At 37.7% G+C, this 22,772-nt stretch overlaps 1 protein-coding gene across 1 annotated transcript; it reads right to left on the bottom strand.

Moving 5' to 3' along the window:
- Positions 1-3,857: 3,857 nt before the first annotated feature.
- On the bottom strand, positions 3,858-22,337 carry kiaa0232 (KIAA0232 ortholog). Its single transcript, XM_048184832.1, has 8 exons — positions 22,031-22,337; positions 15,950-16,496; positions 12,474-12,614; positions 11,901-11,970; positions 11,698-11,785; positions 8,012-11,309; positions 7,623-7,731; positions 3,858-7,470 (listed from the first exon to the last, which is right to left on the bottom strand). The coding sequence occupies exons 2-8, from the start codon at positions 16,181-16,183 to the stop codon at positions 7,454-7,456; spliced, it is 3,957 nt and encodes a 1,318-aa protein (XP_048040789.1). The 5' UTR covers positions 16,184-16,496; positions 22,031-22,337; the 3' UTR covers positions 3,858-7,453.
- Positions 22,338-22,772: the final 435 nt, after the last annotated feature.

The raw sequence follows: 22,772 nt of genomic DNA on the forward strand, positions 1-22,772 counted from the left end.
AGATATAAGACACGTGAGCCTGTGACTAACAGTTTAGGCATTATGAGTCATTGAGCCATGTAGATGGGGTGGGTACTGCCATCCCTCAAAGTTTCAAGTCTCTGTTACGGTTTGGCCTGCATGATCTCTTTTAGGGCAGAATGCTGATCTTTGGAAGTTTTAACAATTACGCTTGAACTATACACTTGAACCCTTAAAGGTCCCGTTCTTCGTGATCCCATGTTTCAAACTTTAGTTAGTGTGTAATGTTGTTGTTAGAGTATAAATAAAATCTGTAAAATTTTAAAGCTCAAAGTTCAATGCCAAGCGAGATATTTTATTTAACAGAAGTCGCCTACATCGAACGGCCAGTTTGGACTACATCCCTCTACTTCCTTCTTTAATGACGTCACTAAAACAGTTTTTTGACTAACCTCCGCCCACAGGAATACACAAGAGTTGCGTTTGTAGAGTGTGTTTGTCGCCATGTCGTCGAAACGCTGTTATTTTCATCCCGCAGTCCAATCACCGGGTCTGATTCCGGCTCAAATTGATAGGGTAAAATTAAAGACATGTTTACAATAACACTGAGCGCGTGCATCTCCACGTTATGGTAAGAGGCGTGACCTTTCCGGGCAAGATGCGCTAAACTGCTGTCGAATCACAACACAGGAACCGCTGGCACAATCAGAACTCGTTACGTATTTCTGAAGGAGGGACTTCATAGAACAAGGAAGTCATCAGCCCGTTTTTATGACAGTGGAAACAGCGGTATACAGAGAAGTAAATTATATGAAAAATACTGTGTTTTTTTACACGCGAAACATGAACACATGTTATATTGCACACTATAAACACAATCAAAGCTTCAAAAAAACACGAAAAACGGGACCTTTAATAAAAAAGGCCTAAACTATAGGGTCTCAGGCTCAGCACTTGATCCTTGAGCTACTGATTAGGAAAATAAACGAAGATAAATCATAAGGGAACTTGACACTAGCATTGTGGAATTGTCCCAGTCAAACCACTGCCTGCTGCTGCTTCTGATTGCTTTAAGAATCAATAGCTGCAATAGGGGGTTAGGGGGTGACCGCCAGTCCGCCTTGGCAAGTTTCAGCAAATATTGATTTTTGGCAGATTTTGGGTTTGTTTTTCCTGCCTCTCTGCATCTGTTGATATGATTATGTTCTTTTACATTATTTTTGTTTTAGAGAATTTTATCGTAATTAAAACAGTCAGATAGGCATGATCCTGATGCTTACTGACGCTTCGCTAGCTGCCCAATCAAGCCAGCAGCTGTTGAGCTGTGAGTGTTCCTGTGGCTCAATTTACCCCAGGTTAGGAGTAAGTTGATCCGAGTCAGTAGGTAAGTTGCACCATCTGGGTGTAAACTGACCATCTAACTCAGGGGTAGGCAAGTTCGGTCCTAGAGAGCCGCTGTCCTGCTGAGTTTAGCTCCAACCTTAATCAAACACACCTGAACAATCTAATCAAGCTCTTCAGGATTACTAAGGCTATAGGCAGCTGAAGGTTTTTTTTTCAGGGTTGGAGCTATACTCTGCAGGACAGCGGCTTTCTAGGACCGAACTTGCCTACCCCTGATCTAACTGAATCTGAATCAAATGTGAAATTGTAAACATAATTTACCTCTTTTAAAAGCTAATTTAATTTAATTTAATAATCAAATTTCATTGTACAAATAATCATATTTCTTTTCTTAAAGCTAACATAAACAACATAAAACAAACCAAATGAAGTTGAAATTTCAATATCTTTTTTTTTTTTTTTTGCATTTCTGAAACAATATGTTGAACACACAATATGTTGACAAAAATAGACTAAACAGAGAGTTTGTTGAGTAAAATTAAATAAAAACTAAATTAGAATGAACGATTAAATGTCAGTGAAACTAATAAACATTTTATTCAAAAGGTTCTTGGCATGGTAGTTTTTTTCTCCACTGTCGACCATGTTAGGCGGTTACTTGACCGTTGGGCACTACAGGTGGATATGATTAAGAGTCTTCTGGTTTGTATCAGAGAAGCATTTGGTGTACTTGTACACTGTTCCCATCAAATAAACTCAAACAACAACAAAAAAGGTACATTCAACCATTTGTGTAACTGGCATAAATTATACCAGTTAAAGAGATTTAACTTGACTTCAGTGGCTTATGGTTGGGTAAGTTAAAATGCTGGCTCACTTTGCCCCATAGCTGCCGTTTTGGGGGGGAAAAATAGCTAGTTTACCAAATCAGGCTAATATTTAGCTTAAAGATTTGCATGGTTTTATATGATGCTAAATCACCAATATGCATCATAAATAAATTTAGAAATTTCATAAATAAATTTGCTTTGATCTAACAGCCATTACATCTGTTATGCTAAAATTTTACTTTGACAAGCCCAAAATAAGTTTTTAAAGTAAATGGGTACCTTCCATTCATCCATCCCATGTGCTTCTTTTCAGTCTGGCAGAAATGATGGGTGGTTATAAAATATATGGTCACATGTAGACATGTGCCGATATTCGGAAATGCGATATATCACGATAATGAATATGCACGATATTGTTATCATGGGCACTTAAAAATACCGTAAATAATTTATTACCATTTATTAAAAATTTTATAATGCATTAAGAATATTTTCCCATCATCCGTACAAAATGCACAACACCACTGCATGCTGCGTCAAAGGGACACGCGCACTCATGTAAACAAGCCCAATGCACGAGAAGCACATGGCGGAACGAGTGAAGGAGACGCGCTGAAATGCACGTTCACAGCAGAGGGCGCTGATGGAACAGCAGAATGCAGCGGTTACCCATGAAACCCTGTAAACAAAGCAGCTGCGCTAGTGAAGTTTCTAAAATGCTTCAAACAACCATTCATTTTTTTGTAATCTCAATGTTGTTCATCACAGCACCAAATACTTAATACTTAAAGACTTAATAGGCTATTTTTATATTTTAATCTGGACTACAACATGCCCTAATGATTAGAAATGTTCTGATTATTTGTTATGTTCAGTAAAACTTTGAGACATATGGCTTCATCAACATGAAAATTTGATACCGTCACATGATAATAAAAGTGTACAATTGCAAAGATACAGGGGGTGGCTCATCTTACCCCACTCTCCACTACTACTTTCTAAAGAAATTTTACATAAATGTGCAAATCTAAGTTTTTCTCCAGTGTAGAGAAGAGTGCAGGAGTTTTTTCTCTCAGTGGAGGCATATGATTTCCTGACCAAAAATATGAAATTAACATTTATTTAAATCATTTTTTTATATATAATAAATCTTTAGACCCTTCTAATGATTTATAGGAAAAAGCAATACCTCAACCAAAAAGGATGGATTGTTTAGATTGTGTTTAGTGATATTGGGCTGTATAAAAACAAAACTGACTTGATGTTAAACAGTATTATGTTCCTGCAGCCTGCCAGTCAGTCAATGTTTGCCCGCAGATGTTTAATACTTGTGCTACAATTGTGTGGCCTGTTATAAAACTTTCAACCTCTGTAGCACCAGTGCTATGTGAAAGAAATGTTAATGTATAGCTCTGGCTATAACATTTTATTAGGCCTACTCAAACACTGAGAGAAAATAGTAAGAATATAATTGAAAAGGCAAATTACAGTATTTGTAAGGTCATTTTCTGTAAAAAGTTGTTGGAAAGTCTTTAAGGTCAGGGATCCACTAACAGATTAAGCACTTGGCCTGATTTTGTCATAACCAGGTTGGCTCAGGGTCAAAGCTTAATGTGTACTTAGAAAACCAGGCCAATTCAACATTTAGCTACCTAGTTACTGAGTTTCAGAATATTTAAGAAAGGCTCTCTCCTGCTGTCACTAAGAAACAAAACAACTACGAACTTTTTTTATGTTTATTAAAGGTTTAGAAACTTCACAATGGAAACAAAATGATGTACTCAGATGTACATGGCATTAGAACAATGCAACCAACTTTGTCTGTGTTGAGGTTTGGTGACTTTCATCAGGTATTCAGAGGAAAAATACAGGGTTGAGCTCCAATTAAGAAGCATCACAAAGATGAAATGGAGAGAGTTCTGCTTTAAGTTATACAACATTGCAAATAAAACTTAAAACTGTAAGTACAGACTTGAAAGTCATCCTCTCCAAATGTATTGACCAAACCAAAACATAAGAAAAGAAAGTAAATAATGCAGTTTCTCCCACAGACATGAGTACTCCAGTCTTTTTCCAGCAACCATACCACCTCACACAGAGCTAGACTTGAAAGATAACAAAAAAAGTGTCAATTTTTTCAACTAAAAGAGGAACTGATTCAAATTTCTGTAACTGTAAATAATCTGTCTATGCTGTTCTGTTATATTTGACTGTCACACACATTCACTATAATATTTATGCATTTTCTCAAAATGCTTAAATTTGAAAAATGCTTTTGTCCTCTGTCACCCACTAATGAACATAAGTCCAAATAAAACCAGTAACAACTTTGGAGGACGGCAACATTTCACTCAAAGTGCTCAACAGAACAAGAATTCATTTAGATTTTGATTAGAGAAAGTGATGCCAAAAATGTGTAATTGCATTTTGGAATCTCTGACAGTATTTTAAATTGGAAAAATTAAAGTGAATTGTAACATGTTAACTGTCAACTAAATAATCCAATAAAGGCATCCAGGTGCTGCTCTACCCAGTTATACCACACAGTTTGTGCCATCACACTTTTTTTTTTTTTTTTTTTTTTACCACTACACATTTCTATGAACTGTATATTTATGATCTTTGTAAAACAATAATCACACTCCCATAACCACAATGAGGAAATAATGTGGGGAAACACAAACACACAAGCTGTTACAAACTCTGGGTCATACAAAATCATCTTTCCAAGGTTATGTTCTACAGCCATTTCCATACAGTCTAGGATCATACACTTCAAACCTTAGACCCATTTCTGTTAAAACAAGCACAAATCTTTTAGAAGAACTAAGTGTGCAGACATTTTTCTTATACGCATCTGAAGATTACAACTTAGACATGGTGTATGAATGTTAGCACCGATATATAAAATACTCTATAGATTTTACTATCAAGACTATTTTTTTGCAATTTAACCCAAAGTGCATCTCAGAACAGGTCAAAAAAAATAAACTCACTTGCAAAGGGGCTTTTTTTTTTTTTTTTTTTTTAGACATTTGATGCCAAAGCAAGTTTAAAAACTTAAATCCTTGTGCCAAATTTAGGAATCGTTTTTCAAAGGATTTTTTGGTCAATTATTATTATTATTATTTTCCATTTCATTGTCACATTCAAATTCCCCCTGAAAATATTTAACAAGTAATGCTTTAACATGCTCACATTAGTACAGAGAAAAAAAAAAAAAGAAAAGAAAAAAAACACTAACATTTTTGACAAAAAAAAAAAAAGGGGGTGCTTTTAAAATGTCAAAATGTAATTAAATTCACACTTCTTAACACTTTGCTGATGTAGCATACATGTAGTAATTTCTCACTCATAACATTTGTAACAAAACTGAATCAATGGGGGAAAAAAACATCCAGGCTATATTAAAGCTAGTAGATGGCAGGCTAGACATGTTCGATCTGTTAAGGTCAAGAAGCAGATGAAAGGGAATGGATAACACACAGGTGTAAAATATGGTATTAGATAATAAATTAAATTTAAGATGGACTGGTTTTTACATTATGAACATAAAAGGGTAACACCGTACCCCCTACCACCTTTCATTCCACAGCCATGAAAAATTATATAGGCAAGCGACCTTTCAAACTTTGAAGGAAAGGTAATTTGGGCCTTATTCATAGGAAACGGAGGGGGAATGAGACTAAATTAAAGCAACATATGTCACAAATAAACCCTATGAATGTTCCTCTTAGACTTTACAACCTTATTATATTGATCCATTTTTGTGTAGAGTTACTGCGTGCCAAAATACTATATTGCTTTTATAAACCCCTCTTCATTTTATATCTTAATATAGGCACTACCCATGCTGCGAGTATGATGCATCAGTACACACTGAAACAGCCACAGATTTCTGAAACAAGTAGGAGGAAAAGTAAATGAAATTAAACCATTTTTAAGCAATCAAATGCTGTTACTGGAAAAACTCAATATTCTTCTTGTTAAAAACAAAATAAATCAAGCCATATTATGAATAATCAGTAGTCACAATTTTGTTGATTAAAGAAATGGGAACAAATTTCACTGAAAAACCTCAAACTTTACACTAAGCTTAAAGAAACAGTACATAAAGTTATGGCTACAATACCAAACTGCAACTGATATACACTATCATCTGTAAGGTGTAATAGTTTTTTAAAGACTTATATGAAATTGTATATATGGGTCAACATATTATGTTAACTATTTTCCCCCAAATGTTTAATTTTTACTTTATCTGCAGCATTTATATTTGACATGTTTTCCAGGTAGCATACTTGTATTCAGGAAAATGTAAACTATTCTTTGACACCACAACTCTCTCCAAAATTAACTTTTATGAAAGGTAACTTCACAAATCAAACCACCTGACAAAAGAAAAAAAAAAGAAAAAAAAAAAAAAAGATTTTTTTTTTAAAACCTAAAGTGAATAAAATAACCAATCAAATTGTTAAACCTTTATCAAAATGGCTAAATTAAAAGGGAAACTCCAGCAAAGAAAGCAACTTTTAATTTCAAGGGCAAAGCTCTGTTTCTTCAATAACCTTCTGGTTTAATTATCTCAGTTTTTTTAGTTTACTTATTGTATTATTACACTTTCAATATTACCCTGCTTTATTTCTTTAAGATGCTTTCAAAGCAGCATGGTAGGGGACAAAAGCACTTTTTCTTTCAACACACCAAACCTCACACAACTATCTTCTATAAGTTATTTAGAAGATAAAAAATAAGACAAAAAGCAAAATTATCTGGCAGGGGAGGGGGGTGTTGCAATCGTAGTGCTTTCAACCTGACTTCTGAGTATTCATAGTTCGGTCACAGAAACTTAGACTATTAGAAGGACTGAGACTAGGTTCACAAGCACATGCACAATCAGTAGGACCACAGTTATAGTGTATCCTTGATCAAACGTAAAAGTGAAGCTAAAATCTATAAGGGGTAAATAAAGAACAATCTTAATGCTTAACTATGCCTTTTTATTCTTTTCAAAATTGATCAACCTTGGAATTAACAGACTGAAAACAGATCTATAATAAATGCTGTTGACCAGAATCATCTAATTGTACGTTCAACCTATTGCCATGTTTTCCTCTCTCTCTCTTTTCAGCTTGCTGATACGCCATTTTAGATGAACTGAGGAATAACAGGGCTTAGGACAGGGTGGTTAATTAAGAGCCCACTGTGGGCCCAGGGCTCACTGTTCTTGTAAGGGTCCTCCTGTCCCTCCTCTGGGTTACGGTTGAAAGTAATAGGAGGAAAATAGCATTGGTATGTCTCCACATTAAGCAGAAGATTCATACATTACTGCTTCCTAGAAGCAAAGAAGAGTAAAACATTTAGTATTATGCAAACTCCATCCAATGTATTAACTACAATTTGACATTCAAATTCATTACGTTTGTCAAAGCAGTGTACAACTCACTTCTTAGTATCTAAAACTGTTAAACTGTGTACTCTTCTTACCTCCGCACTGAGAACCTGGAAATAAAGGAGAGCATAGAGTACTCTGCCACCAGCACTCTTCTTGCTGCATATTAGTTAAGCACTGTTCTCCAAAATTCAACAGAGGAAACTGTTGAAGTAAGGAGACAAAGAAAGGCATTCAATTGGAGAAAATGAATGTATCGGGGAATGCACAGACTGCTATACTATTTTTTTTTTTTAATCTTTATAGTCTCACTAAAGAATATCAAGTACAGTCATGGCATATGTGAATTCAGTACATTGTGAAGTGCAGGTGACAGCAATGTCTATATTAACTGCAAAAGACATGCTAATCTATTGTACAATTGTCCATATGCATGTATCTGAAATGAACAGTTTGGTCATAGACAGTCTCTGTAGTCACTTACCTCGTGCATATCTTGAGCAACATCAAGTGACTTCCCAGTTTTAGGAATCTGATCAGTTGCATCACATTTGCAAGACTCTGTCTCTCTGCTGCATTCTTCTTGTTGAAGAACAGAGGTCTGCACATGAGAACATGGCGTCGAAACCACTGCCGTCTCACAATGTACGCAAATCTCTTGTTCAGTAATCGGCAGAAGGGTGCTCCCACCCTCCTGTGAATCGAGTGATGTCTGGGCACTCTTCTCCATGCCAGACTTCTTTAATCTGGGTAGGAACTTCCCAGACTCCAACTCAGATTTCCCATAGTAAGGGCCCTCACACTCTGCGTCCTCCTCGAGAGGCTTGAGGTCAGCTTGTGGGTCATCAAAGAGGTCTGCTTGACCAACTGGAAGACTCGCTTCCTCTTTCTCAGACTCTACGTCTGACTCACTGCACCCCCCTGGAGATAGTTCAGAGGCAGATATTGGCCGGAAATGAGTCCTTGGGGAAATTCGAATGGCCCGATACTGAGTCCGGTTGATGCCATATAACCATGGGCAAAAGGGCTCATTGTCTGAGCATAATATGGATTTTGGCTTGAATCCCGGGCTGAACGAGGCCATATCCTCTGGCTCAAAGGAGCACTCCACATGCAGGACCTGGGAAAAAGGGTTGTTTAAATCAAAGGATGAAAATGGGTAATCAAGTCCCGACTCTTCTCCACGGAAGCCTCCGCATGATCCCAGTAAATCTTCATGGAAGACAACAGAAAATCCCTTATTCAAACCATCCCCTGGTCCCTTGGAAGCCTGCTCATTTTGACCAAGGGACACAAGAGGTCTCCACAATGGCTTGTGGCCAGGAGCAAAGCGACTGCTCGTGTTCATGAACACATCTGCTCCTGCAATGGTTACCATGTCAGAAGATGTGGCTGCTGCACACTGCAACAAACTGCCACAAGCATCACCAGGTGGAACCATAGCCCATTCTCTGTCACCACTTAGAGTCTTCAGTTCTCCATAAACCCCACCGAGGATAAATGAGGTGCTATCCTGTGAATTACAATTCCAGGGCTTGGCCGGTGTTGTGTAATCCCCATCATTCATTTTAGAGAGCTTGTTTTTAGGAAGTCCCTCATCCTCTTTCTGTCCATCCCAAAGATGATATTCCGAACACTGCACAGCTTTCTTTTGAATTTCACCTTTTACATCCTTGTCAAGACAGCTGCATTGGTAGCCAGTAGCCTCCTCTGAAAACAAGTGCTCCCCTGTATTCTTTACCCCAAGTGTTAAGACACAGTCTCTGTCTCCAATAGCCATCCAAATGTCTTTTATTATCCCTGAGGTGTATTCATCACTTTGTTGATTTGAGACATCTGAAAACACAACAGCATTATAGAGTTTACTCTCATCCTGCTCTAATGCTATGCCACAAACAGACTCCAATTTCGATTTCTTATTGAAGGGCTGGTTGGACTCTGCGCCTACACTTGTTTCTTCCTGCTGGTGACTTGAGTTCTCTTGAAAGAAATCTAAAAGCTCCTCCTCTAGGCATAAAGGTGGGATAAGGGAGATACAGCTAACCTCTTCATTGCCAAACTGAACAGATTCATCTGCCGGAGCATTGATCTGTTCACTATCTGACCGTGTCTCCTCTGAGTGGGACCATGGACTGCAGGTCCTCGTTGATAAGTTAGAGCAGTGTTCCGTTTCATCAAAGGCACTGTTTTTGGTCCAAATTAGCAAACGGGATTGTTTGTTTCTTTGTGGATCTAAACAGCTACTTGAATCTACATTGTCCTGACCCCCCGTGAGTGAGTCGCAGGGAAAAGAAAAGGAAGGGCTATCGTACTGCAACTCAAAAAGTGAAAAGCAGGAGTTTAGGTCAGAGATGCTACCACTGGCTTCTTGGAGATGATGCCCTACAAAAGCTCCAGATATTTTGCTAAATGGAACACTGTCCAACACTGGGGAGAGTCTGACTGGAGAGTCACCTGGACAACTTTCTCCCTCCAAATCCTCCAAGCTAGATGATGAACAGCACTCCCAGACTTGGGCAATATTTTGAGTGATGGAAACATCTGCTTCTGAGGCTCCCAGAGAATCAACCCTTATTGCACTTTCCCCTTGCAGCTCAAGGCCATCTAAAACTACACATCCTGCTTCAAAGTGTTTTCGCTCAATGCTCTTTTGTCGAATCATGTTCAGGATTCGACTTTCTTGTACCGCATCTGAGGCACTAGGATCCAATATGGATTGATAAAGATCAACTTCATAGAAGTGAGTGAATTCAGACAGATGCTCATCATCTAAATCTTGACCATCTTCAGGAGGATGGCAGCTTGAAATCCCATTCAGTTCGGGAGCCTCTTCATCACCTTCACCAGGCACTTCAATGAAGTGGCCATCCACAAAAGTGCCTGCTGCAAGGTATGCCCTTTGAAAACAAGAATTTGCAATGCAGATTCCTTGAATTCTCTCCGATAGACAGTCCACATCAATGGACATAGCTAAGTCATTGGAAGAGTCTTCTTTACTCCGATACTTTGTCTCCAGTTTACTTCTACTGAGAGGGACAAAGTACTCAGAGATGGGCTCTGTGTACCAAAGAGGCTCCTCCATATATTCCTTTTTATTGGCCTCTCCTCCTGACTCCTGTGCCTCAACTAGATTAGCATCTTTGCGGATCTCCCTCAGAGGTCTCTTGCCTTTTTTCATGTAGTGGTGCTGCTTAGGTGGGCCTCCAGTGGTACTGATGTTGCCACGTGCATTTTTACGCTCCTCTTTGTCGATGACTTTTAGGGCCAGTTTGACCTGTCCGCTGCCACTTCGGCCTCTTTTGTTTCTGCTGCTGACCTCTCGAGACTTGTGTCTTATGCGGGCTGCTTTGCAACTAAGGGTCTGGTCACCCTGATTACCACTAGAGCTTGAGCCAGCTTCACTCGAGCCAGAGGACCACGATCTGGGACGGAACCTTCCCTCAGATCGGTGTCTGGCCTGCCTCTTACTATGAGGAGCAACCTGATCATCAGGCACTCCTGTTGCGCTTCCATGGAATCGGTTTTCCTTCTCCCTCTTAGTGCGTCGCTGCTGGGCCCTCTCGCTGGTTGTGGTGGTGGAACTGGGTGCATCAACTGTTCGGTCTTTAAAGGCTTCACCTTCGCTGGTGCAGTCTTTTGGAGAGGATGTGTCTGTGCTTGTTTGAGGGACAGCAGATGATGATGAGCTGGAATATGTGCAGGCTTTAGCTTTGTTCCACACGGTCATAATTTCTTGGAGACAAACAGGTTTTTCTGAAAGAGGTGGAAAGGCTTCATAGTACCTAAGGGGAATAATAATAATAATAATAATAATAATAAATATTATTATTTTACTGTAAATAATAAGAAAATTAAACAAAAGAGGAATAAGATCAAATGCTGCATAAGGTCATCTTAATGTTACTATTTGAGACAACTGTTGCATACAACAAATTTTTTCTCATCTTCATTTATTTTATGCTAGTACACTCACTAGGCTCTCAAAACCCTGCCCATTCACTTTGAAGCATGCAGCACACAGATTATATATTTAATCACAGCCTTTTCTGGTTTAATAAGGGCTACATCGCTATAAAAGTCCTACTGCTAATTATTTACATATAGATCATAACACCAGTTGTGCAACAATCCACATTATTACATTATAGACTGTAAAGTTTAGTTACTTACATCTCAACCTGGTCCTTAGAAGAAAGTGATTCATCTGGTTCAGGAGACTGAGATATATCAGATTTTTTATTTCCTTGCTTATCTTTTTCTGCAAGACAATCATAGCAAAGCAATACAACTGAATCATTGCCATAAACTATTACAACCGTAGGACAATGCAAATTTTACTTAACCTGTATGAGACAGAAAACATGCAAACCAACCTTTCTGTTTGTTTTGAATATCCTTGAGCTTAGAGCAAAGCTCCTCGACCAAGCTTTCAATTCCAGAATTCTGAGGGAGAACAAGATAATTTAAACTTGCAGTTTTGGGGAAAATTATACAATCACAGTTCTGAGTGAAAAACAGAAAAAGGAATAGTTTTTCAAAAAACAGGAATTGGATATAAAATGTTTTAAAAATTACTCCCTTTGATTTGAAAGCTCCAAATACACACAAAATGAAAACATTAACCACAAAAAATGCCCACTGTGTAATGAAATTTCCGAACTATCTGGTCAACTTTACAGAAATAAGCAAAGGCAAAAGCGAAGGCAAAGGCAAATCCACATTACTATAGCCCTAAGTGGCATTTTTCACAGTCTTAATGAGGAGTGCTATTCTTGTTTAACCAATCTTTGCTCCACTAATCCCACAACACAAACTCACAACAGTACTGTGACCAACCCTGGGCAATCAGGTCTGCAGATGATTAAAATCACAGTTTAGCTGTGAAAATGGTTGTGGGAATACAAAACAACACATTTGATAAAATGTAAAAAGTAAAAAGGTCCTACTTCATCAGATGCTGAACGCAAACATTGCACAGCAGCTTGTTTCTTCATCTCTTCAAGACTAAGGTCAGTCCCTCCCTTCTTCTTGCTCTTCCCCCATTTCTTCCCTGTTCCCTTCTCCCAGCCCAGGAAGATGTCATTTTCCTGTGCACAAGGAAAGTTGTATTGATTGCTTAGTATACAAGTTGTTTGGTGTTTTTTAAAATCTGATTAATTACAGAAATAATTTAACAGATTTATCAAGTACCAAAATAATTTTCACTAAAGAATGATTTCACTAAAGGTGGTTTAAATAAAAATAAATAAATAAAAAGCTATTGTATGACTTTATAAAACTTACAGCACACCTGTCGTACACTTATACAATTTTGGGGGAACTATTGCTTTAAGATGTTTTATTAGTTTTGTACAGTTACTTAGTTACTTAAAGGTAGATTAGGCCAGGGGTTCCCAAACATATTACTGGAGCCTTCCCAACTCTGCATGTTTTCCATGTCTCCTTAAACACACCTGATCCAGATCATCAGCTCATTAGTCGAGACTCCAAGACCTGAAATGGGTGTGTCAGAAAAAGGACACATGCAAAATGTGCAGTGCTGAGGAGGCTCCAGGAATGTGTTTGGGAACCTCTGGATTAGGAAGTTGCGGAGAGTCTATTAATAGTAAATTAGCTTTGAAAACATGAGATCCCACCCTCCCTTTAGAGCACTCTCCAAAGCCACGCCTCCTTCAAAACACATGAACGCACAGCAGATTCTGCAAAGCGTCACGAGAGACAGCGTTAAATTACCTCATGTCTCAAACCACATAACATTACAATAATAATGAACGTAAACAACTTACAGAGCTCTTACTTGTACCACCTGACTGTTGCAGATTCATTTTGCCGCTGAAATGCAAAAAAAATCTGAGTCGGAGGACATGAACAGCTCTGGAGATAACATCACGGGTTGCCATCTCGTAATTACGGTTATGACATGGTGTGAACGCAGCATAAACTCGTTGTTTTGGCTCAGGAGGAACTGTAACAGGCGGACGCTGTTTGTTTTTGGTGCTCGGTGTATGGAAGTAAATTAATGACAAATGTTTTTTAAATAAAAAAAGCTTGTTGAACTGCACTAATTAAAAAAAAAAAAAAAAAATGCATTGCATTAACCGTGCTTGCATTTTAATGGGCTGAAATTTAAGTTGTATATTTAAGCTGAATATTTCAATTAAAAACATTTCACGCACATTTTCATTAGTAAAAATTCAGTAATCCTTTCACCTTTCAGATTTCACTTCCAAAATATTCAGTCTGTTTAAAAATACAACCTATAATATTCAACAGGCAATTCTCAGTCCATTTTGTTTCACTTCACAAATTCGCTTCTACAAATTCAACATAAAATTCAACATTGTACATTCCAAGTAGGGCTCGCTGCTGCCTGAGGTGGACACCAACTCCAACCACATCCAAGTGTGACATCAGAAGCCACAATCATGCCCAAGTGGCTCCCTGTGATGGGAAGTTCAGATCATTTTACCGACTCTCGTTCTGAATCTCGTTCATCAAAATAAACAACTGTGTACAAATGTAACTTATGGGACATAACTCATGGGACTAGAGATGGTCCCTAAATAAGCAAATATGCTTTTTCACATAAAGAAAAAGCTTAACATGGTTTGTTGTGATGATAAAAGACCAAATTCGGTATAAAATAATATGTACAGTTAAGCAGATGAGCCCAGAATTTTAACACAAAGTGCGTTTTTCTCCATAGAAAACACATTATAAAGAAAATGCTTAGCGTGTAGTGCAGCGAGTTGCATTCCTCTAGTCTAGGCTCATCTGCTTGCATCACCAATATAGCAAGGTTGGTCTTTTTATAGCCAATATGCATTAAGCCAAATTAAAAGTTTTTGTTTTAATGGCGAAACACTCTCTGGGCTCATCTGCTTGTCGTAAATAGTATAGTTGTGTATATTGTACATCAATAAGATGTATACTGAGTTTGATCTTAATTACTGCATTAGTCTAATAGCCAAGTTAAGCATTTTCTTTATAACAGGTTTCTATACGAGGTAAACTTGAAACTTTGCACATTTAGTTCATATTCTGTGTTCATCTGGTTGCCTGGATATAGTATGCATCACCAATAATGCTTATATTGAGTTTGGTCTTGTATTAGTATATTAATGTTAAGCATTGTTGGGGAATCCTGGAGTGTGACGTTTGAGAGGGCAACCCCAGTATTACAGCACAGCGTCACACAAGCTATAAAATATGTTAAGAAAAACGAGAGCAACTGAGATGTAATTCTTCAGATGTAATGTTTGTTATAGGCTACATAAGTATCGAGGTGTCAATCTCAATTTTGGTAGAGAAGGCTGCTTACATGTAGGCTATACACCGTGAAAGTAACCGTGAAGACACTGAATTAAATGTAAACACAGCTTTAGTGTCTTCATTAGCTTTTACGCACATATTCTTGCCCTGATAATCATCACATACACTCCATTTCTGTAAATCTCTCTATATATTATATATCTATATAAAATTATATCTATATAAAATTATAAATTTATATATATATATATATATATATATATATATATATATATATATATATATATATATATATATATATATATAAAATTTTATTTATAATTTTAATAAATTACTCTCTCTAGTCATTGCTCTGGCCTTTAACAGCTGCTTGCGGCACCTGCTGGTGAGGACAACTAACAGCAGATGGAGATCATGCATCAGCAATCTACTGCTATTTCTGCAGTTCCTGGATGTGCAACATTGAATTTGTCAAATTTGAACCACTGAATTTGTATAAGCTAATTTGTAAATCAAAATAAAATGGACCAAAAATTGCCTGTCGAATATTACAGGCTGTAAATTTTCAGACCGAATATTTTGGAAGTGAAATCTGAAAGGTGAATATGGCTCCTTGAATTTTTAATAATGAAAATGTATGAGAAATGATTTGAAGTGAAATATACATTGCTTAAATATACAACCATGTTGAATTTCAGTCCATAAAATTGCAAGCCCTGAAAATACAATGCATTTCAATGCAAGCATGGTTAATGCAACATTTTTTTCAATTAGTGCAATTCAGCAAGTTTTTTTATTTCAAAAACATTATTTTGTCATTAAATTTCTTCCAAATTCCTTGAGGTGGCTGTCTGTCTACAACTCTGCATAGTCTTACGGAACGTGCTTATGATGTGTGATGCCTGTGCGAGCAGGGTGTGAATGCAATGAATAGACGGATGTTTTTTGGTCCCGAGACTTCCACAGAAGATATATTATCTACATGTTTTAATATTTAGACCTCTTCTGTTATTGATTGCAATCAGGAGTTTCAACCAATATAACAAAAATTGTTTATAAAACAAAACCTTTAAAATACAAAACAGAAACAAGCCACTTAAAACATGAAAAACAAAAAGAGCAGAACTTTTCTGAAACATTTTCACTATACCTGGTCCTGCAGGTCATAGTCATAGCTGTCGTGCAGTAGCAGACTAAGGACATAGCGGGTGTAGATCATTGCATCTATGCCACATTTCTCCAACTCCTGACCCAGCCAGCTCTGCACTGGCCCTAGTGACTGCAGTGAGGACATCTCTGAGGAGGGCACAGGGCCTGACAAAGGGAAGGCCTGTGAGACTCTTTCAGGAGCGGGGCCGTCTGACTCTCCACTCATTGGACGCATGAGACTAGGTTGGAGCTATTCTCAAATGCAGCTGCATGTTCCCAGGTGGACATGAAAGTGCAAGACGGAGTGGTATGAAAAGGACAGCGCTGATATTATAGTAGGGGAGGAAGGACTCAATCCAGCAGGACAAACACAGGAAGGTCTACATGAAGAGTCATGTAGATTCTTCTGTATATTTGTTTTGCTGTAAGCAAGAGGAGAATCTAATCTTCAGGCATGGCTTTGACCACTGGAAGCTAACAGCTTACTGAATAGGCTCATGTTCACTCATATGGGTTCATCTTGGAGGACAGCTGGTTCCAGGCTCAACCTTAGAGAAAAAAAAAACAACAGCATTTAGTTTCATATTAAATGTTTTTTTGTTTTGTTTTTTTTGCGCTCGAGCAATTAATATAGCAAGTGGTTTATAATGCAAAGCATTTCAAGGTGCTTTCACTGTATAGATTTTGGGGCAGACCAAAACTGTTTAGTTGTTTTGAAAGTACACTGAGAGCCCTTTCTGAAACCAAGTGTCCCAGAGCATTCGAAAATACAAATAATTAAAACAAAATAATAATGAATGTGGATATTTTGAGACTTTTAATGCATTTGATTAGGTTGATATTTAAAGTAAAGCCATTTCTAACCAAAAGGCACCAGTATGCCTTTGAAGGCTACATTCAAAACATGAAATCAGGAAAAAAATGGAGAGGTTTGTTTTCAGAATTGTAGTAATTGCTTATCAGAGTCAATACAACTCTGCTATGATTTAAAAAGTATAAAAACAGTGTGATTAAATTTACCTAGCAACAAATGTGTCCTTGATGTTCCCAGATGTTCAAATTCATTTGGGAACCAGGTCTGGCACATAATTTAATCAGTAGTATACAGTTCCCAAGATTTGGTTTTGGAAATGAAAAACAAAAGTACAGTTTGTATCTGCACCTTTGGTCACTATTACAAGTGCTACAGCAACAATGTTTTGAGATTAGTCAGCATTGTTTTTTTTAAGGTGAGACTTAATATAGTTTGGTATGAATAATATGTGGAATATTGGAATTTAATGCAGTTGGAATCAAAACCAGTTACAATTAAGCAATAAGGTATGAGAGGCTGTGTTATGAATACATTCACTCCTAAAGGGTACAAATCACAAGAGGTAAGGGGCTGCACAATACTGGAAAAAAAATGGACATATGATTGCAATATTTGTTTTTCTGATATTTGTTTTTCTGATATACAGTGATATAAAAACAATTGCAAGTATAGATAAATACAATAGAACAAAGATACAAATGAAATAAACAGTGCTTTATGATTTTCAGGTAAGTCAAACAGTATTCATGTACAGAAATTGAATAATCAAATGTAAAAACACTGCATAAATTAAATATAATTAATCTTTGTTAAAAGCTATAAAAGTGATTTTTTTCTTTGTTTATTGTTGCTTGATTAACATAACTCAGACAGAAGCAGGTATGTTAGGCTGCTTTCCTTTAAAAGCTAATGCACAGATCCAATATAATGATACACATCCGTTTTCTTTCTCAGTTGTACAAGTCAAAAGTGACTGTTTACGAGGATACTCACCGGGATGGACATTTTGAAATAATTTTGCATGTATGTATCCGTTCAAGCACAAATAGACAAGAAAGAACGGAACTCAGTGTTCTAGTACTGTCTGTGCAGCTCTGTGTGCACAAAGAAAACAGCATGCGAGTTACAAATTCAGTTCTCTTTCGTCCCTTTGTGTGCTCAAATGGTTTAAAAACGCTTGAATGTTTAAACTGACCTAAACACTTAAACACTCAAGTTTAAACGTTTAGGTCAGTTTAAACATTTAAACAATTTTAAACCACCACCTAAAACATGTACACTTTCACTCTACGATGGTTAAACTTTGTGATTCGCGATATGTTAAACTTGCCATATACATGTGATTTGTGATTCACGAATCGGGCGCCTTTTGAACCTTGGTACTTGGTCTGTACGGATTATGTATCAACTACAATCCCTATACTTGACATCGCACATCATGCAATGTGTGCATCCAAGATGTCACATCACAATACCGATGCTAAAATTATGTATCGTGCAGCCCTACAAGAGGTCCATAAATAAATACAATAGTTGTCTTCCGATTCAAAAGCACATTGAACCTGAGCTCACATGTAACTCCAACATTATAAACAATGCCTTTATGTACTGTGTGTGAAGATTCACCAATGACTTTAAATTAGACTAGAAAGGGGAAACTGTCAAACGGAAGTAACAAGCTGTCATGGCAGTACCTATTTATCTGCTTATTTATCATCACTTCAACTTTGAATTTTCATCTAATAATAAAAAAATAAAAAAAAATGAAATATGCGTTTTGTAATTACTAAGATGTGTTTTCTGTTTTGTAAAACAAATTAATAGTTTCCTCATTTTAAAACTCACAAACGGCTTCCAATAGATTACAATTTCAATTCTAAAAATAAATGTAAAAAAATATTATGATTAGGGCTGGAACGTCGCGTTGACAATTCCGTCAATTATTTAAATTAGTCGATTTGTGACTAATAAAAATGGTGCTCTGCATGCACTGTAAGGGTGTACTCACACTAGGCACGGTAGCCTTGTACCGGCCCCTGGCGCAATGTCGGGCATGGTTCAGATCACCTAGTGTGAGTACACCCTAAAGGCCCCTCAAATGAAATCAAAGAACGAACTGATGTGACATCATTTCGAACAAAATCAAGCCAAAACGAAGTTCGTTTTGTGTTCTTTTTGGAAGTTCGAAATGGCATGCCAAAGCGAACTTTCAGGAAAAGTTCACTCCAGCTGCAAAACACCTTCGTACTACCATTGGTCAGTGACGATAACGTAATAGGAGGTGTGCGCTGAGGCTCCGCCTTCACTCGCGTGGGACGCGTCTCTGCCTCATTTTGTGTGTTTGAGTTTGTCGAGGTAAGAGCTCCGTGGGTGAAAACATGAACACACTGGATAGCCGCTTATAGTGCAAAATGAAGTTGTGCTTGTTTAAAAAAAATGAGGCACTGACACTGTTTTTCATGTTTGATACTGTAAAGCTGCTTGATTTTAAGCAATCTATTAAATAAAGTGCTATATGAAGACGTGACGTGACTGGAGTGCTAATTTGCATTTTGACAGTGCCCAAGGTATGAGCAGAAAGATCAGCATGTCTGGAATGCCACTAATTATGAGTTTTTTTCTGCTCTTCTTGTTATGCAAGACAATACATGAGTTTCAAAAGACAGTTTCAAAGAAACAGGTCCTACATGTCATGACTCTGTGTGATGAGCACTGAGCAATTATGCCCACAACCTAACTTAAAGGCTTAGTTCACCCAAAACTGAAATTTCTTCCATTAATTACTCACCCTCATGTCATCCCAAACCCGCAAGACCTTCGTTCATCTTCAGAGCAAAAATTAAGATATTTTTGATGAAATCCAAGGGTTTCTGAACCACACATAGGCAGCAATGTCATTGCGCCTTTTGACGTCTAGAGAGGTATTAAAGACATAGCTAAAATTGTCAACGTGACTACAGTGGTTCTACCTTAATGTTATGAAGCATCAAGAATACTTTCTGTGTGCAAAAACAAAACAAAAATACGTAGGAACATTCTTCTACATCAGAGCGCTGACTCATTATCGGCCAGCTCCTGTGTCAGCATCACAAGCATATGTTAACAGCATAGGAGAATGACAGGGGAGAGAAGAAATTGTTGAATAAAGTTGTTATTTCTGTTTTGTTTTTTCACGCACAAAAAGTATTCTTGTCGCTTCATAACATTAAGGTTGAACCACTGTAGTCACGTTGACTATTTTAATGATGTTTTTAATACCTCTCTGGACCTCAAAAGGTGCAGTGACATTGCTGCCTAAGTGTGGTTCAAAAACCCTCAGATGTCATTAAAAATATCTTAATTTGTGTTCCAAAGATGAACGAAGGTCTTACAGGTTTGGGGCGACATGAGGGCAAGTTCAATTTTTTGGTGAACTAACCCTTTAAAACAAGGTTTATACCTTCTACACACAGTTAGTATAGATGCACAGACAAGAATACTCTAGCTTTCTATTTAAGGCAAACTCTACATGCCTTGCCTTATACATATTTTCTTGCATGCCAAGAAAAATGCAAGCACTGTAATTATCAATGCACTTTCACCCAAGACGTAATCTGTTCCCAAAACATGATCCCAGCATTTCATTCTCACCATAATCAGAAAATCCATGCTTGCATATGCTACAACTGAATGTGGGCATTATAATAAGAACAGGAAGTTTTAAAAAAAAAATCTCCCTGTCTGACATAACAACTTTGTTGTGTTGGAGTAGACAAAACATTTGTTTCCTCTCAAAGTTGAAACTAAAAAATTGTTTAAAGGTCCACCACGCCCATTTTCTGTCGTCACTCGTCGTCATTTACAGCGAGTGCTGTGTGTCAGTGTATTGAACAGCGCTTTCATTGACTGTCACTGACCAGAATTATACTTTAAGCTTAGCTTTCAGCTCTCACTAATAACAGGGGTTTTGAAATTAACATTCATATTGCGACTATTTTAATCATCTGAAATGGTCACTGATGTCATAAAAATGTCTCTTTAAAAACCTTTAAAAGTCTGCCAAGATTGCACACCAACATATTCTGTAGAACAATTCAGATCATGCACTTTTTCTTTCTTTAGCATTACCGTAACAGATCAGTGTAAACTTGAGTGGGAAATTAGCGTGAAATACTATGCCCTTGACGTTTGCCCCTTCATATGGCTTAAATTAATCACGTTAGAATGCAAGCTTTACGATTAGTTACAGTCATGTATTAAACGACCACCTGAAGGCGACACCGCCCCTGATGTCTCTATAATGTCTGTTTAAAGAATGTTAACGACATCAAAATAATACTAATAGTTTGACAATGACAGGAGAACACAGCGGAATGACAGGACGCCAGCTGACTAGCTACGAGCTAACTATCACCTGACTCCAGCAAGTGACCAGAAAGCTGAATACTTGAGTGCTGAATAACGAAGTCACGTTTATATCGTACTATCATTTCAGTAAGCCGAAAGACAAAATAAATGAATGAATAAGGAAAGTTTATTATTTCAACAAAGATCTCTCTCCACCGTCTATGAGTGCAACAGACAAACCACAAACCACTTTCCCTTACTCAGCATGATTCAGCTAACATTAATGTTGTTCGGCTTGATACTGAGAAAAGTGCCAGGCATAATCTTGCGCAAAGTAGGGCTGCCGCTCTGCTTCTTAACCAGCCAAGTTATAAAATGATTCCTTACTACGATTTCCCCACAACACGCCTCCTTTTCATGTTATGAAACGCGTGATTTGGCTTTATGTGGACAAAACTAATGATATTGCCGTCTAAAGTGTCATTCTTAAGCATTCGAGATGTAAACAGATGACCGCTCATACAGTGTCGTCGGCTGGCTAGCTCGGACACCATTTTACGCAAGAGTGAAAACGCTAGTCCCGGTTTATCACTTCCTCTAAACTACAGGCAACGTAAATAATCTTGCTTCACAACAACCGCCATAAACCGGTCCAAATGCGTGCTTCGTGAATTCGATTCAAAAGTAAATATGTCTAAAATGGGAAAATCGACGGCAGTAACCCAAATAATACGAGGTAGCGTTAAGCTAGGCTAGTGCACCGTTGTAGCTAAACCGGGGAGGAGGAGGCGCGGCTGATTTCCCTGACTACAAACGCTTGTAATACTTGACAAGACGGTCTAAAACATCAGCTTTCAATTCAAGTCGTAAATGTGGAGCATTACCAACATGTGTAACACGTAACTTATCGAAACGCAGTTTAACATAGTGAAATAATCTTACCTGCTGTAACCCTACGCAGTGTGCTAAATAGCAGCAGGAGAAGCGATGACTTCTCTCCCGCTGCCGTTCCGAGCTCGAGCTCTATGGTCCGCCGCAATAGCGTCACAGATATCAGGCGCGGGGTAAAGTGTGTTACGTCCTTAACTCGGGTTAGGACGCAGCTGACGACATTTTGGATCAAGGTGGACCTGCATCATATGTCTCCAAACATCATATGACAGTTCAAGTCGAGCCAAGATGGCTGACAGGGAAGGACTTTAAAGGCGATTTCCGACTCCATTTTACTTATCTCCAAGCAACAAGACAGATTACAAATGTGTCGCCATGGCTGATATCCCTCCGCGAGAGCTTGCATCAGAACGACAGTCGGTCTTCACAGTTAAATAATTTTAACTGAGGTTAGCAGGCGTTTAATAAAGTGTACAGCAGTTACATTCCACCGTTAAGGCTGTTTCCTATAAAAAAAAAGCAGATTGCTGTACAATTAAATTAATTAAATTGTTAAAAATTACATACAATTCTATTGTCATCCTTTAGATTATAGTTAGATTGCAACATCTTAGCTACAATCCTCATTTAGTGCGCTTACACTGAGTATAATATAATTATATGTCGTGTGTAAATACAGTCACTTCTGCTGCACGTCATTGGTAACTGAAAATAGCAACGCATGTGCTATATGCTGGAAATATGGCATTCCTAGAGCATTCGGAAAAATATGACAAATCCAATTAAAAATTAT

The sequence above is a fragment of the Megalobrama amblycephala genome, linkage group LG3 (assembly GCF_018812025.1).
Source record: "Megalobrama amblycephala isolate DHTTF-2021 linkage group LG3, ASM1881202v1, whole genome shotgun sequence".
Lineage (NCBI taxonomy): Eukaryota > Metazoa > Chordata > Actinopteri > Cypriniformes > Xenocyprididae > Megalobrama > Megalobrama amblycephala.

Coding starts and splice junctions, on each gene's coding strand:
- kiaa0232 (XM_048184832.1), bottom strand. CDS start 16,183: ATGCGTCCAATGAGTGGAGAGTCAGACGGCCCCGCTCCTGAAAGAGTC. Junction 12,615..15,949: donor ACTATGACCTGCAGGACCAG/GTATAGTGAAAA, acceptor CCTTGTGCACAG/GAAAATGACATCTTCCTGGG. Junction 11,786..11,900: donor TATTCAAAACAAACAGAAAG/GTTGGTTTGCAT, acceptor ATTGTCTTGCAG/AAAAAGATAAGCAAGGAAAT.